This window comes from Neopsephotus bourkii, unplaced genomic scaffold (assembly GCF_033783945.1).
Source record: "Neopsephotus bourkii isolate Nb327-2 ecotype Australia unplaced genomic scaffold, CSIRO-AGI_Nbou_v1 NB_1508, whole genome shotgun sequence".
Lineage (NCBI taxonomy): Eukaryota > Metazoa > Chordata > Aves > Psittaciformes > Psittacidae > Neopsephotus > Neopsephotus bourkii.
In genome coordinates, this window is record NW_026901984.1 from 3,796,551 (window position 1) to 3,811,843 (window position 15,293).

At 38.6% G+C, this 15,293-nt stretch overlaps 1 protein-coding gene across 3 annotated transcripts in view; it reads left to right on the forward strand.

Annotated features, from left to right (window-relative positions):
* The window catches only part of ZPBP (zona pellucida binding protein), a 28,006-nt gene continuing 12,713 nt past the window's right edge, over window positions 1-15,293 (forward strand). The window contains exons 1-3 of one of the 3 annotated variants that reach the window (XM_061369646.1): window positions 1-239; window positions 9,015-9,095; window positions 12,241-12,366. In XM_061369646.1, the coding sequence (XP_061225630.1) occupies window positions 119-239; window positions 9,015-9,095; window positions 12,241-12,366 (328 nt within the window). In that variant the 5' untranslated portion in view covers window positions 1-118. The remainder of the gene's footprint in view (window positions 240-9,014; window positions 9,096-12,240; window positions 12,367-15,293) is intronic. The other 2 variants (XM_061369644.1, XM_061369645.1) reach the window with 2 other exon arrangements.

The following is a 15,293-nucleotide window of genomic DNA, read 5'->3' on the forward strand; positions in this document are numbered from 1 at the left end:
AGACGCAGCAGGGCCGCCACCTCCCCTCTCGCGGCTGGCACCTGCCGCGTCGACCCCGGCGCCGTTGCGAGGGGTAACGGCTGCCGCGCCGCCTGAGGAGGCGCTGTGGGCTCTGGCGATGTGGTGTGCGGAGCGGGGAAGGGTGCGGAGCTGCAGCCGGCAGACCGCCGCTACCGCCGGCCGCCTCCCGGCCCGCCGCGTCCTTCTGCTGCTGCTGTTGCTCGTCCTGCTGCCCGCAGGTAGCGTCCCGGGCCGGCGACACACGGAGCTCGGGCAGAGATCGGGACGGCGGGGGGGGAGCGTCGGGCTACCCCTTTCTCCCGGGGCCTGGCAGTGGTAGCCTCTCCGGAGCTCCGGAGCCTCGCTGCTTCCTGTCCCGGCCCTGCCTGGGGCATCGGGTGTGAGTTGTGTAGGTTTTATCGAGTTCACTCCCTGCCTGTGCTTTGTCCTTGCCCTCATGCATTTATTTACACTGTTCTATAAAAGCAGGTGTGTGTGTGTCACTGCATATGTGACCCTCTTTGCAGCCCGTTACATCTCTGTTGCTGTTCCATAATGCAGCAGCTGTGCCCTTTAACATCCAGATTTTATCCCGTGGGTTCTGTTTCACCCCCACTACTTCTCTTTCCACCCACACACACCATATGCACCAGTGGAATAAAACTTTCTTTCCACATGTGAAGGTGGGGACAGATACAGGAAAGCTAAAGGATTATCTAAGTAATCTCTTGTTTTCCTCAAAAATGATAAATGAGTGTTGAGGAGAGGGGTGTTTCTTCTCCCAAAGAAGCCTCATGCCGGAGTCAGGGGATAACAGGTGAGTTGCCTGGGGAGTGAGCAGCTGGTAAGCAGTACTGAGTGAGCAGTACTCAGCTAAAACAGCTGCATCACTTTGTGAAGGGCTCCAGGTTAGTTAATAGGTAGGCTCTTAGTTAACGGTTAGTCTCTAAGTTAGAAATAGTTATGTGGTAGTATGCCAAGATGTACATATCTGGTGTACTAGTGCTGATTTTGTATCCACTGTGTGCATAATTGGAGCTATCAGGTGTCACTGGTTGGCAAATTCTGGTGACGGCTTCTCAACTCTTAAGACTCAGAATAGCCTGAAAAGACAGTCTCTGCTTCCTAGTGAGGCTTTGAAATTTGAACATAGGAAATCACTTAGGCTTTCTGATTATTAGATTAGTATTGAATTATTTAATTTATACATTAGTGTGTATATATGCTAGATCTTCTTATTCAATGACCTGGTTATGACTGAGTTTCACTTTAGAAAATCAAGGTCTTCTCCAGGAGCAAGATCAGAGGTGAAGTCCAAAGTTGTTCTACTCTCTGACAAAACCAGGAAAACCATGTGCAGTATTTCAGTATGTATTCACTGAAATGTCTGTCTGGTTTTAGTGGGCATAAGAGACACTGTCAATTAAAAAAAGGTCACTTATTTCAGTTTTATTGCACTATTGTGTTATTAATATAGTCTGAGTTCAGAGTGATGTAAAGAATATGAACATCTTTGAGGATTTTGTTTGTTTTGTTGGTTGGGTTTGTTTGTTTGTTTACTAATGCTGACAGTTTTGGCTTATGTGTTTTTCCTTAAGTGAAGAATTAAACTTTTTAAGGACGATGTGGAGCATGGTTCTTAAAATGTCTTAATTGACTTTTCTGAGCCATCTGTAGGAAGTGTCCATCTTACTGAAAAGGTACATTTTTAATTTTAGCTTGCTGTATGAGAAGGAAAAAAGTTTCCTCTTTGACTTATTGTCATGGTTTAAGCCCAGCTGGCAACTAAGTGCCATGCAGCCGCTTGCTCACAAACACACCTCCCCAGTGAGGTGGGGAGGAGAACCGGAAAAAGGGTAAAAACCTGTGTGGTGAGATAAAAACAATTTAATAATTAAAATAAGTACAATATAGTACTGATACTAATGAAAAGAGAAATAACAAGAGAGAGAGATAAAACTCAAAGAAAAAAAAAACTCCAAGTGATGCACAACTCAACTGCTCACCACCTGCTGACCAGTACCCAGCTTGAGCTGAGCAGCAATCTGCCCTACTGGGTGTCTCCCCCCAGTTTATATACTGGGCATGGTGTGCTGTGGTATGGAATACCCCTTTGTTTAGTTTGGGTCAGGTGTCCTGTCTCTGCTCTCTCCCGGCTTCTTGTGCCCCTCCTCACTGGCAGAGCTGAAAAGTCCTTGATCTGAGTGAGCACTGCTCAGCAACAACTAAACCATGGGTGTGTTACCAGCATTGTTCTTAGTCTAAAGCCAAAACACAGCACTGCATCAGCTACTAGAAGAAAAATGACTGATACAGCTGAACCCAGGACAGTTGCGAAGTGTGGTAATACTGTCATTGTCAGAAACGAAATGTGAAAGCCTACTTGAAAAACAATATAGTTCATGTCTTGCAGGTTAAACTTAAGTGAGACAGGTTAGAAACTGCAGTTTGTTTTCTCCTATATGACTAGTAATAGAAATGGTAATATTTCTGCACAGCACTTGCCATCAATAGGCAGCTTAGAAATGCCAGCTGTAATTAATACTTGGAGATAGAAAAACACTTGACTATTAGCATAATTGAGCAAAAATAATTTAAGTCATGTTGCTATTTATATACTCTTGGTGCAGAAATCTCTTTACAAAAATTATCTCAAAACATAATTACTTTGAAAAAACTTTCAGCAACTACCGTAACTTAAATAAATCTTTTCCTATCGCTTCATGGAACTTTCATTTCTAAATAAATGAGTTGAAGCTAGGCCAATTGAACATTCAAGTAATACAGTATTTAATTCATGAATAAATTGATTGTTTAATTATTTAAGGCTCATTTTAAACTCTGTTTCCTGCTACTACAATTTTTAGACCAAATTTAATTTTCTGGTGAATTATTGTAAAGCGATTAATTTTACAGCTGTAATGCTCATTTTAAGACTAAGAGATTCAGGATAAAATGTTTTATGAAATAGTAGAATATACTTTATGTGAGATTCGGGTGAATGGCATTTCCTTTCACCTCAGTGGGCTTAGGAATGAATGCTCATGCAGTCAGTGCTTACCTCTGGTCCCTCTTTTGCACAGGAACTGGAGAAGGACTCCACATTACTTGACCATAGAGGAGCGGGGGGGGGTTGTCTGTGCAGGTACAATCCACCTGATACTTCTGGTCTTGAATTGAGACTTTTCCCCCTAGAGGCAAAACCCCTTACAAACCCCTTACAAAGCTCAATTGCTTTGTTGCCCTTTATGTTAGGGATAGGCTGGAGAGTATGGAACTCTGTCTGGGGGCAGGTGAGCACTTAACAGAGAGTTTGTGGGTCAGGGTTAAATGGAAAACAGCTATGGGAGACATTACTGTAGGGATCTGTTACAGACTGCCTGATCAAGGAGAGCCTGCGGATGAAGCACTCTAGACAGGTAGGAAAAGCCTCCCGCTCACAGGCCCTTTTTCTCATGGGTGACTTCAACCACCCTGACATCTGTTGGAATGATGGTACGGCCCGGCACAAGCAATCCAGGAGGTTCCTCGATTGTGTGGAACAAACTTCCTTCTGCAAGTAATAGAGGAGCCGACAAGGAGAGGTGCCATGCTTGACCCTGTGCTCACCAACAGGGAAGGGCTCATTGGAAATGTGATGCTCCAGGGCAGCCTTGGATGCAGCAATTACGAGGTGGTCGAATTTGAGATCCTCAGGACAGTGAGAAGAGCGCGCAGCAAGCTCACTGCCCTGGACGTCAAAACGGCAGACGTTGGCCCCCTCAAGAACCTGCTTAGTAAGGTTCCATGGGATATAGCCCTAGAGGGCAGGGGGGCCCAAGACTTTTGGTTGATATTCAAGGATCAAGCTCAGGAGTGTTGCATCCCAACTAGAAGGAAGTGGAGCAGGAGGGCCAGGAGACCTCCTTGGATGGATAAGGAGCTGCTGAGGAAAATTCAAATGAAAAAAGAGGCTTATAGAAAGTGGAAGCAAGGACAGGCAGCCTGGGAAAAGTACAGGGATGTTGTCCAGGAAGCTAGGGAGCAGGTTAGGAAAGCTAAGGTCCAGTTAGAATTAAACTTGGCTAGGGATATTAAGGATAACAGGAAGGGACTCCACAGGTACCTAGCAAGTAAAAAACAGAGTAGGGAGAATGTAGGCCGCCTCCGGAAGCTCTCAGGAGAACTAGCTACACAGAATTTGGAGAAGGCTGAGGTTCTGAATGACTTCTTTGCCTCGGTCTTCACTGGCAAAGGCTCTGACCACACCACCCAAGTCTTGGAAGGCAGATGCAGGGACCATGAGAATGGAGACCTTGGGCCCACTGTAGGAGAGGAACTGGTTCGAGACCATCTTAAAAATCTGAACGTGCACGAGTCCATGGGTCCTGATGAAATCCATCCATGGGTCCTGAAGGAGCTGGCAAATGAAGTTGCTAAGCTGCTGGCCATCATATTTGGTAGATCATGGCAGTCAGGTGAAGTTCCCGATGACTGGAAAAAGGGAAATATAACCCCCATTTTCAAGAAGGGGAAAATGGATGACCCGGGGAATTACAGACAAGTCAGTCTCACCTCTGTGCCTGGCAAAATCTTGGAGCAGATTCTCCTGAAAGGCATGCTAAGGCACATGAAAAACAGCAAGGCACTTGGTGACACCCAGCATGGCTTCACTAAGGGGAAATCCTGCCTGACTGATTTGGTGGCCTTTTATGATGGGGCTACAGAACTGATGGACAGGGGTAGAGCAGTTGATGTCATCTACCTGGATTTGTGTAAAGCGTTCGACACTGTCCCACATGACATCCTTGTATCTAAATGGGAGCGACATCAATTTCATGGATGGACCACTCGGTGGATAAAGAACTGGCTGGATGACCACACGCAAACAGTTGTGGTCAATGGCTCAATGTCCAGCTGGAAACCAGAAACAAGTGGTGTCCCTCAGGGATCGGTGTTGGGACTGGTCTTGTTCAACATCTTTGTCGCTGACATGGACAGTGGGATTGAGTGCACCCTCAGCAAGTTTGCCGGTGACACCAAGCTGTGTGGTTCGGTTGGTACGCTGGAGGGAAGGAATGCCATCCAGAGGGACCTTGACACGCTTGTGAGTTGGGCTGATGCCAACCTCATGATGTTTAACCATGACAAGTGCAAGGTCCTACACCTGGGTCGGAGCAATCCCAGGCACAGCTACAGGTTGGGCAGAGAAGGGATTCAGAGCAGCCCTGAGGAGTAGGACTGGGGGTGCTGGTTGATGAGCAAATGAACATGAGCCAGCTTCGGTGTGTGCTTGCAGCCCAGAAAGCCAACCATATCCTAGACTGCATCAAAAGGAGTGTGACCAGCAGGTCGAAGGAGGTGATCCTGCCCCTTTATTCTGCTCTTGTGAGACCTCACTTGGAGTATTGTGTGCAGTTCTGGTGTCCCCAACATAAAAAAGACATGGAACTGTTGGAAGAAGTCCAGAGGAGGGCCACGAGGATGATCAGGGGACTGGAGCACCTCCTGTGTGAAGATAGGCTGAGAAAGTTGGGATTGTTCAACCTGGAGAAGAGAAGGCTGCATGGAGACCTCCTAGCAGCCTTCCAGTATCTGAAGGTAGCATATAGGGATGCTGGGGATGGACTCTTCATTAGGGACTGTAGTGATAGGACAAGGGGTAATGGGTTCAAACTTAAACAGGGGAAGTTTAGATTGGATATAAGGAGCAAATTCTTTCCTGTGAGGGTGATGAGGCACTGGAATGGGTTTCCCAGGGAGGTTGTGAATGCTCCATCCCTGGCGGTGTTCAAGGCCAGTTTGGACAAAGCCTTGGGTGAGATGGTTTAGAGCTGGGTGTCCCTGCCCATGTCAGGGGGTTTGGAACTTGGTGATCTTAAGGTCCTTTCCAACCCTTAGCTATTCTATGATTCTATGTGTTTGGCAAAATATCTGCCAAGTGGATTTTAAATACAGCAAACAGGGTGTTAATGTTTTGTACTTACTGCAGGATCTTTGGCCTGTTTCAGTTGCATAAATCATTAGCAAAGCTGTTGAATTTAATTCCATCAGATTTGAAATTCACTCAATGAATCTTCAAGTATCTTAGATACTTTATGTGGTAAATATACCCTTGGATTCCAGTGTTTGGGAATGGGAATGGCTTTTCAGGTGCTGAGAAGTTTGAATCACCCTGGGCTTGGGGGTGAATTACCCCAAACCTTCATGTGTCTGATAGTGATCTAAAGCTATTTTTCATCTATGTTCTTGTGCATAAGGAACTGTTGCTCACACCTTGTATTATGCCTGTAAAAAGTACAATGAGGAATCTTCCCTACATATTTCTAGTGCATTGGGCTGCTTAAAAAAATTTGTGGAATTAATTCAGATATCTCATTTATTTTTCTCAAAAGTGAGTGGAACAGCTTTTGCCACTGCTTGTTAAGTGCAGGTCAGATTGAAGGGGTGGAATAAAATATTTAATAACTTTAAAATGTAATTTAAACAGATCATTTATCCATTACTGTTTTGTTTTTTTTTTGGTAGCTCTTTCTAGGACTTAATGACCTCTTGATACTTTTTTTTTTTCCTAGGAAAAGCATGTTTCTAACCTAATCACACACGCTCTTTTAAAATTGAGAGTGAGAATAGAAAGGTATTTGTGCTAGAGACTGCTACAGAAAACTCTTATTTAAATTCCAGGTGGTTAGGAGGAAAGCGAAGGAATTCAAGTAGGAAACATGAAAAAAGGCTTGAAAAAAATCTAAAAGGCATTGTAGAAAGTGAGGACAAAGTATATGAGAGTTGAGATTCATATGTGGACAGGAACATTTACTGACTGAAATGGTTGCTATGGAAGGGAATTGTGTATACACATGAAAGAGCATTTAAGATGACTTTCTCAAAATCTAGCATGCAATGTCACTGAAGGTACCAGAAAAGTAATTCCAGAAGTTGTACAGTGCTTTCCTTCAGTAATTACGTTGCTTTTACTTTTTCTAGCTCTTTTTAAATAAACAGTTCAAGAGCTCCATCTTTGGGTTTAAGCTATTATTGTAAAAAACCAAAAAAATACTACTTTCCCTTTGCATTGATTTAGTAGTGCTTATACATCTTATTAGTTACCTGTATCTGCTCATACTTTGTCAGTTTGCAGTGCTCAGCTTTTCTAGATGCATTTGTTCAGTCAGCTTCTGGTAAACTTTCAATACTTTCTGTATAAGGTTGGTTTTATTCAGTTTTTCATTAATTTATTTGGTTTTGGTGGATTAAGTTTTTCCTTTCCAATTACAGTACATAAATGAACTTGTCAGTTCATAAAATATTTATGATGTACATAGATAATAGTTGCAGAATGGATTTTAAAACAGACTGGATTTCAGGTAGGATTTATAATTTGCTGTGAATTAGTATGCTTTTATTAAACGCAAAGCATATGCTGATTATTTTTTTTTTTTTTTGGTCAATGGAGAATCCAATTGAATTCTTTTGGGAGCTGAATTTCAGAGAAAAATGAGTTTTGTTTCTGCCAGTGCAGCAGAATTCTGAAAAACTTAACATAAATGTTCCAGTGAGAAAATGTTAATCTATTTTGTTTTTCAATAAAATCTCTCCAATCCTTCTAGGAGGTCTTTGGGGAAAATTAAGTTATTTGAAAATCTTTGCTTCTCAAACAAAGTTGTGGAAGTGATACATAGTGAAGCAATATTGTAAAGTAAATTAAACTGTTAATCATGGAAATCCACCATATATAAAACTGCTTTTATAATTATCTTCTCTCAGTTGTTTTTTGGTTTTGTTTTTCTCAAGCAAGGTTTGATTTCTTCCTCCTTTCGAAGTATTTTAAGCTGTGTACTCTGCTCACATTCTGAAATGACAAGTACAGATAATTCTTTTAATTTACCTTGATTATCTTATCCTGATAGCTGGAGAATCTGCCTTGCTTCTGTTTTCCATAAGAATACTGTTGAGAAGTACAATTACCATTTGTATAATAGATGGGGTGAATTGATAATTTCTCATTATTGGTTAAATCAAGATAAACCAAAACAGAGATGGGACTCTACTACATCTCTCTCGTTGTCCCCAGATGCCTTCATCTATAACCAGTTTACCAGAGTATTTACTGTTGCTTTTAGTTTTTTAATATTGAACCTAAGTTAACAACAAGCACTGATGTAGTGCCACATAATTATTTAGCTTATCTTCATAAAATAATTGCTACTGATGATATGTTCGGTATTTTATTGCTTTCTACTGTATTCAAGACTTTGTATTAATTTATTATTTACTTTGCTTATCAGATTCCCCAGACGAATTAGAAATCACAGGCATATTTTAACGCTCAGTAGCCCATGTTCTTTCCAAGCAGGAGGTGGAGACAAAGAACACAAAATCCTGAGAGGTCTAATTGCCGTTGTTATCTTTCTGCTGGCGTCAGTTCCATATCTATAGAAACTCCTTTAAAAGAAAGTTATATCTGACTAGGAGTAGAATACCCACCTGAAAGATACTTCATTTTTCTTTCAGAAGCCTTGCATATCTTGCAAAGCTTTACAATCTTTATAAACATGTTTGTAATTTCTATTTAAAATAGAATAAATGCAAATGAAAATAGCCATATATTTCATTTCGTGGGGAAATTAAGAAAATCATTAATGGTCAATGTATAATACATTTATTGACATCCCGACTGAGGGTATCATAATAATGCAGCTGAGTTTTATCCTCATTTGTAGAGTGCCTATTCACACTTTCTCCATTGCGGACAATCTTAATTTAAAATGTGACAGTTCTTTTGTAAAACCTGACTATTTTTTAAATTTAATCTAAATTTAAGTGCCATTTAGAATAAGGATGCTTTTTCTAGTATCAAGCCTTTACCATTGGTTTTTGTTGCCTTAATGACAGTCATGTGTCGTATAAGACATTATACATTGAAGAATATCCATTGAAGAACAAGTCTATTAATGAATGTAGAATAGTCTAAAGCTGCTTGCTTTTGCAGATGAATTAAATGGTTGTATTAATATAATTGCTTCATCTTTTAACAGTTCAACCTTCAAAGAGATTTTTAAGAAGTCCAGGGCCAAAACACGACAACTTAAAAATAGTGGGATCTGTCTTATTTCCAGGTATTTTTCTTCAAACATAATTTAACAATTTTTAGAGAGAATATTTGTTTTACCAAGAAAAGGCCCTTCTTTATCATACCCCTTGTCGTTGAATTGTTTAGAATTGTTTTAAGTGGTTTAATTAATTACAATTCTGTACTGACATATGTATACGTAATAGGCCATCCTACAGAATGTACTTCTGTTATTGGTATTTATTTTTATAGTCATTTTATACTTACAATTTTTATGAAACCAAGATAACTATTTTTACGTAATTGTTATAACAATAGCAATATTCCGTGCACTCTTCCACCTGGCTATAGGACTCTTGCTCTGAAATGCTTTCTTCCACTGTAGGTATTCGTGTTTGGTCTTGTTACGTACACAGAACCTGGAGCATGAAGTTTATGTTTTATTCTACAACAAGAAATAAGTAGAGATAAGAATTAATTTCTTCCAAGTTAAATCAATCTAACTTATGTATATAATATTATGGCTTTCTTTTCTCATTAAACAAAATATTTATTGGAAAATCTGAAAATTAAATTATAGACCACACTGTTCCTCACTGCCATATATTTACTCATGTTGCTTTTTCTCTGAATGCACATTACTGGCTTGGTTTTGGTAATACTCTTCCCCATAGATTTCTCCATGTGTGTTTTCTAGTAACAGTAGCATAACTAACTAGTAGCATATCCAGAATTAATATTTCTATTGTTGGGGGAAAGCTAAAAGTCAGTATATTTTGCCTTTTTTGGGGGGGGTACAAATTCTTAGAAGTGTGAATTTTTGTCCAAGGTGAAACAATTCTGGGATTTTAATTTTTTTTTTAAGTTTTCTCTTAATAGTTTATCTTATAATACTATTTTATGTTAAATAACGGGCTATAAGTAGTCTCAAGTTTCATCCTATTTGTATACTTTTCCTCTCTTCTGATTTTCTATAAACATGGCTACTACTTGAATGGCAGAGGGCAATTTGAAAATTAGAAGACAAGATTAAAATGATTTATCCAAACTGTTTCTAAACAATTTGGTATTAATAAAGAATGTTTCCACCTTCTTTGGAATAGACAATTGTGAATATATTAGATTTGGCTCCAGTGTTCTTTTGAGATGCTGGACAACAACTCTATTTTGTTTGTTGGGGTTTTTTTCGCAAAAATTTTATTAGATTTAATCCTGCAGTTTTTAAATCCCGCAGTTTTTAAATCCTGCAGTTTTTAAATCCTGCAGTTTTAGAATACCTAGCATAAGTGTTCTTTTTTTTTTCTTTTATCACTGTATAAAATAAATATTTTTATAATGATGAGAATATGAACAAATAATAAAATTAGCAAACAACTTTAATTAAAAGAGTATGACCAGAAGTGCAGAGGAATAAGGTTATACCTGCTAGATATTTTTTTCAGCCATTATTTTTTGTCCGATGCCCTTGTGTATCCTATGATACATGCTTACAAAACTGTCATAGAAATTTAGAGTGGTGGGACAGAGTTTTCCATCTTCACAGGTTATGATAATAATAACACCATAATTTTGTTACTTTTTATGATGGGTATGTAATTATCCTTTTTTATATTGCCATGAGACATAACAAAGCAACCTTGAGGAAATAAAAAACAAAAATGTGAAGTGGGAGACATATGCAATGTATACAATTTTGCCTCAATAGTCTACTACTAAAGCCAGTTCATTAGTAAATTTTGAGAAAAAGTATTAAGGATTTGCAATGGAAGAAGACTAATCATATTGACAGTTGCATTAATATGTAGAATTCGTATCGGTTTTCATGCTTCAGGGTTAAAAACTGAAACACTACCTGTAAAAGACATTAATTTCCATGATATGCTGTTGTACAATTGAAAATATATACTTTGCTGTTTTCTGCAGTGTAAGCTACTGTAAAAAAAAATTATTATTAGCTGGGATGGACATACCTACTGATCTTAAGACAATCAAATACCTAAAGTTGTTCTTATTTATTAAATGTTATATCTAAGTCTTTATTCTTTTTAAACAACTTCATACTTTAATGTGAATGTAAGTAGGTTTTAATATTTTAGTGAAAGTGAACAATCATAACTGGAGAGGAAAGAAAGCTGTGGTAGCACTACTGCCAGTTGCCATAATGGGAAAGTGACAACTTTTTCTGAACATTAATCCATTCCTGTAACAAATAACTTAAGTTGTTTTCCACTTGCAGGGAATCTGAAATAGTCAATGGTAAGATAAAATATGGTAATTTGCTTGTTTGATTCAGTTTAAATTATTAGTCTGTTTTATCAATTCACAGATGTTCTAATAGCTGTAATGTTTTATACTAGTTGTAGCTTTTCAGTGCCAGGAAGGTAGCCTGATGTAGAGCATGGTATACTAAAGTACACATTTACTGAAATGTAAATACCTAGCCTCAGACTTCTGAAGAGGATAAATGCTTTGCAGAATGTCAGTAGGAAGGAAAATATAACAAATTGTACACACTGAAATCCTGCATATTATGGAAGTGATTATGACTATACCAGTTGTAGTGTTTAGAAACAGTTGTGAGATCTAGAAGCACCTCTATGCTACAAATTGCATACCAGACAAGCATACCTGCTCTTGTGGGAAAATACAAAGTAAATCCTTACCTTACCCAGTTTGCTTCCTATCTCATTAAACCCTGAATTAAAAAATAGGAAGATCACCATTTAATGAGCTACAACATCAAACCCTTTAAAACAAATACATTTTGCACTGGTAAAAGGCAGTACTATTAGCACTGTTAATAGAATGGAAACATCAACCTTTCAAGTCTGAGTATCCTGGACCAACATACTGCAACTTCACTCTCTACATGTGTGTGTTGGACTCCAGTTGAGACGGCAAGCTGTGGATGTCTGTGCTTGTGAGAACCCACTAAATGATATAATCCATTCAGGAGGATGTTAACAGCGCACTGTGGGTCTTGTTTACGTGAGATAGGTCTAGAACTAGAAAGAATTCTCTTAGTTTTATTTTCTGGGGAAAGCAAACCTGATAGTAGAGGTAACAGAACAAGTCCCAGAATCAGAACTCCATTCAAGATCATTGTTGAACCACTGTCTTGAAATTCATATAGCTCAGTGTTATGATACCATTAATAAATATTTGGTGTTAATGATATTTTTTTTTTTCAGTCAAAGTTTATGTCAAGCTGAATCACAACAGTCCACGTATTTTATGTCTGACAAATCGTCTGCGAAACTTAGAACTGATTGATCCAATATTCCAGTGGACTGGACCAGGTGGTGGTCTTTCTTCAGGTAAGGATGTATGTTCTTACATGTCCCTTGGCACCTTCTCGCTTTCTTCCCTTCACCCACAAAGAAGCATGAGGGTGGGAATGTGACTGAGGGTACTTTGTAAGAGTGCTTGTATGTATATTGTATAAATTAACTTTCACTTTTCAGAAGGAAAGGGGTGGGATAACCAAACTAAAACACTAAACTAAAAGTGCTAGGTGGAACAGGGCATGTTTGATGCAACAGAGGCTGAGGTTGAGTGTTCTTCATGGCACTGAGAGGCATCTGGCAGTGTTTTGTATGGACAGAATAATAGGATAATGGGCCCAACTTCCTGCTCAGTCACAGGTGACCATCATATATGAAGCTGCTCAGGACCTTGACCACTTGAGTTTGGGGAATCTGTACCCTGGGAGATTTTGTGTCTTTTCTGTGCAACCTGTTCATCTTTTTTTTCTTATTTTCAATCATAATTTCCCTTACTGTAACTTGTCATCATTGCTGCATGTCCTTTTGTGGTGCACCTCTTAAAAAATATGGGTTATTCTTCCCTGTATATCTGCTTGGGTAGTGAAGGACTGGAATTTCTTCCTTAAAATTTTCAAGGATAAAAATTCCATTTTCTTTTGCCTCTTGTCCTGTGCATCATCTCCTTAATCATCTCAGAAAGCTCCTTGTTGACTTGCTCCAGTTTGTTATTATTTGTCTTGTCAAAACTGGGCACAGTATTCCAGGGAGCTCAAATGAGTTCTAAGTAGGGAGAGAATAATCACTTAGCAGGGAACCTGAGTTCTGGTTTTTGTTTCCTTCTGTGCATCTCATTTGCCCTTTAGTCTAATTTAATTTTGAAAAAGAACAATAAGCATTGTGATGAATTTATAAACCTGTTTAATCTGTTATTTTAGTTTACAATTTAGGTTATGAATCATTCATCCTTTTACAATGGCAGTGTTTCTAAGAACTATTTGCTTTCCTCTTACTCTGTACTAGTGCTTATCAGAACTCTGTCTTTGGTCTTATACTTTCCTGCTACACAATCTGAAATACCATTTACATCACATGATTGTATGTTCTTAAACCTCTATATGCCAGACTTCATAGTAGAGCATTTTGTATTTATATGATATCTAACACAGATATATTCAGAGTTTTTGCTCTGTATCTAATAGCAGGCTTCACCCTCAGAATTTTTATCATTCTTTGCCTCGAAGTGCTATAGGTGGTTTTGCTTGTACTTAAGCCTGTGGGCTATGTTGTTTTACATGCAACTGCTAATCTCCCTTGGTATAGATATATACTGGTTAGCTGAATGTCCTGCATTGTAACATATATTTTGATGCCCGGTCTCTGATGCGTGACAGACACAATTTCAGATATATTGTCATGTGTTTAAGTACTGAGTACTTAACTGAGTCTGATTAGAAAGAAGACAATCTACCAATTCACAATTAGCAAAAATTGCCTGTTTCACCACCCTGGCTTCTGTTTACTCATACTGCAATTTCAACAGTGTAGAACAGAAAAACATGGAGACCTCAGACTTCTAGTTGACAGGTATAAATCTCTTTGGGCAGATATGCTTTAGCATCTGAAGTTGCTATGCCAACCTTGGTTAACTACCAAGAAAAGCTATGGTGGCAGGGGTTCTTGGCTCTATGACAACTTCAGGTATACTAGAATCAGCAGCAGGTGAGCAAACATTACGGTGAGAGAAGAAAACTTTTGTTTGTCTGACATAACTTTCTAGAGGGATGAGAAATGCTTTAGAAAAACTATTTTTAAAAGCAGTAATGAGAGGACTTCAGCCTCAGCCACCACAATTTTGGGTAAATACCACAAAGCTGTATTAGCCTCTTAGGGCTGTTGTCCCTTTTTTTTTTTTATTTTTTACTCAAAGAAAGTATAAATAGACAAAAAGTTATTTAAAATTTTTAGTTCCTGAAGTGTTTGCTATGTAAAAGGATTTTATCACTTGGCCTCCATTTAGGATGGGTGTATCTGTAATGGATAAATATTATCTGGGTTTTGTTGTGACTAGTTGGTATTCTAATACCTGTTGTAGCAGATCTCCAAAATAGTGGGAAATTAGGTTTCCTAAACCTTGCTTAATACATTATTTAATACTTTTTCAGTGTGATTGTAGGGAAGAAAAGAATAATTTTAGTGTAAACATAGAACTGTGAATTGAGTTTTAGGAAAGACTTAACAAAATAATGCTTCTTGGAATGCTGAAAAATAAATGCAAATATTTAAGCATAAAGACTGAAAGAGGAGAGCCTATCTTTCATTGTACTATCTGTCACAGTAGAAAAATCAGATTATTTTTCAGGCACATTAGCCTTTGACACACAGCTATATGCATCAGACATCATGACTACAAGGAAAGCTCACAAAGAGTCATAAACACTTTTCTTTCTGTAGGCATTAAAAAACAGTTCTGTTCTTTGAACAAGCAGCTTTGTTCAGATAGCTCCAGTCAACTTACGTGTGCTTGAAAGAGTAATGAAAAATTAAATACTGCAGAAAATGTAATTTAAAATCATTGCAACCTCAAAATTAGCAAGTCATCTTTCTTCACTTAGCATAGTGACTCTTTTTTCTAAGATCTGGAAATTGGACATTTTTAAGCAGCTTTTGGGCTGGCTGAGAATAAGAGCTTATTCAAAATATGTTTTAAGTGGAGGATAAAACCTTCAAAATAATTGTTTATTTTCTGGATCTTAAAGTTTTTCTGCATAAAACAGCAACTTTGATGGTGCTCTGAACAGCTAAGTAGAACAGAAGAGAGAAATTATTTGACCTTTGACCTGCAAATATTAGAATAGACCTATTCTAGTTTGCACCTAAGAATTTGGAATTACAGGAAAGTTACTGGTTTTCGTACACTCTGACAGCTAATATATGTGTAGAAGGAATATTTCTTGTGGAAGATTGTGACTCTCCTTTCA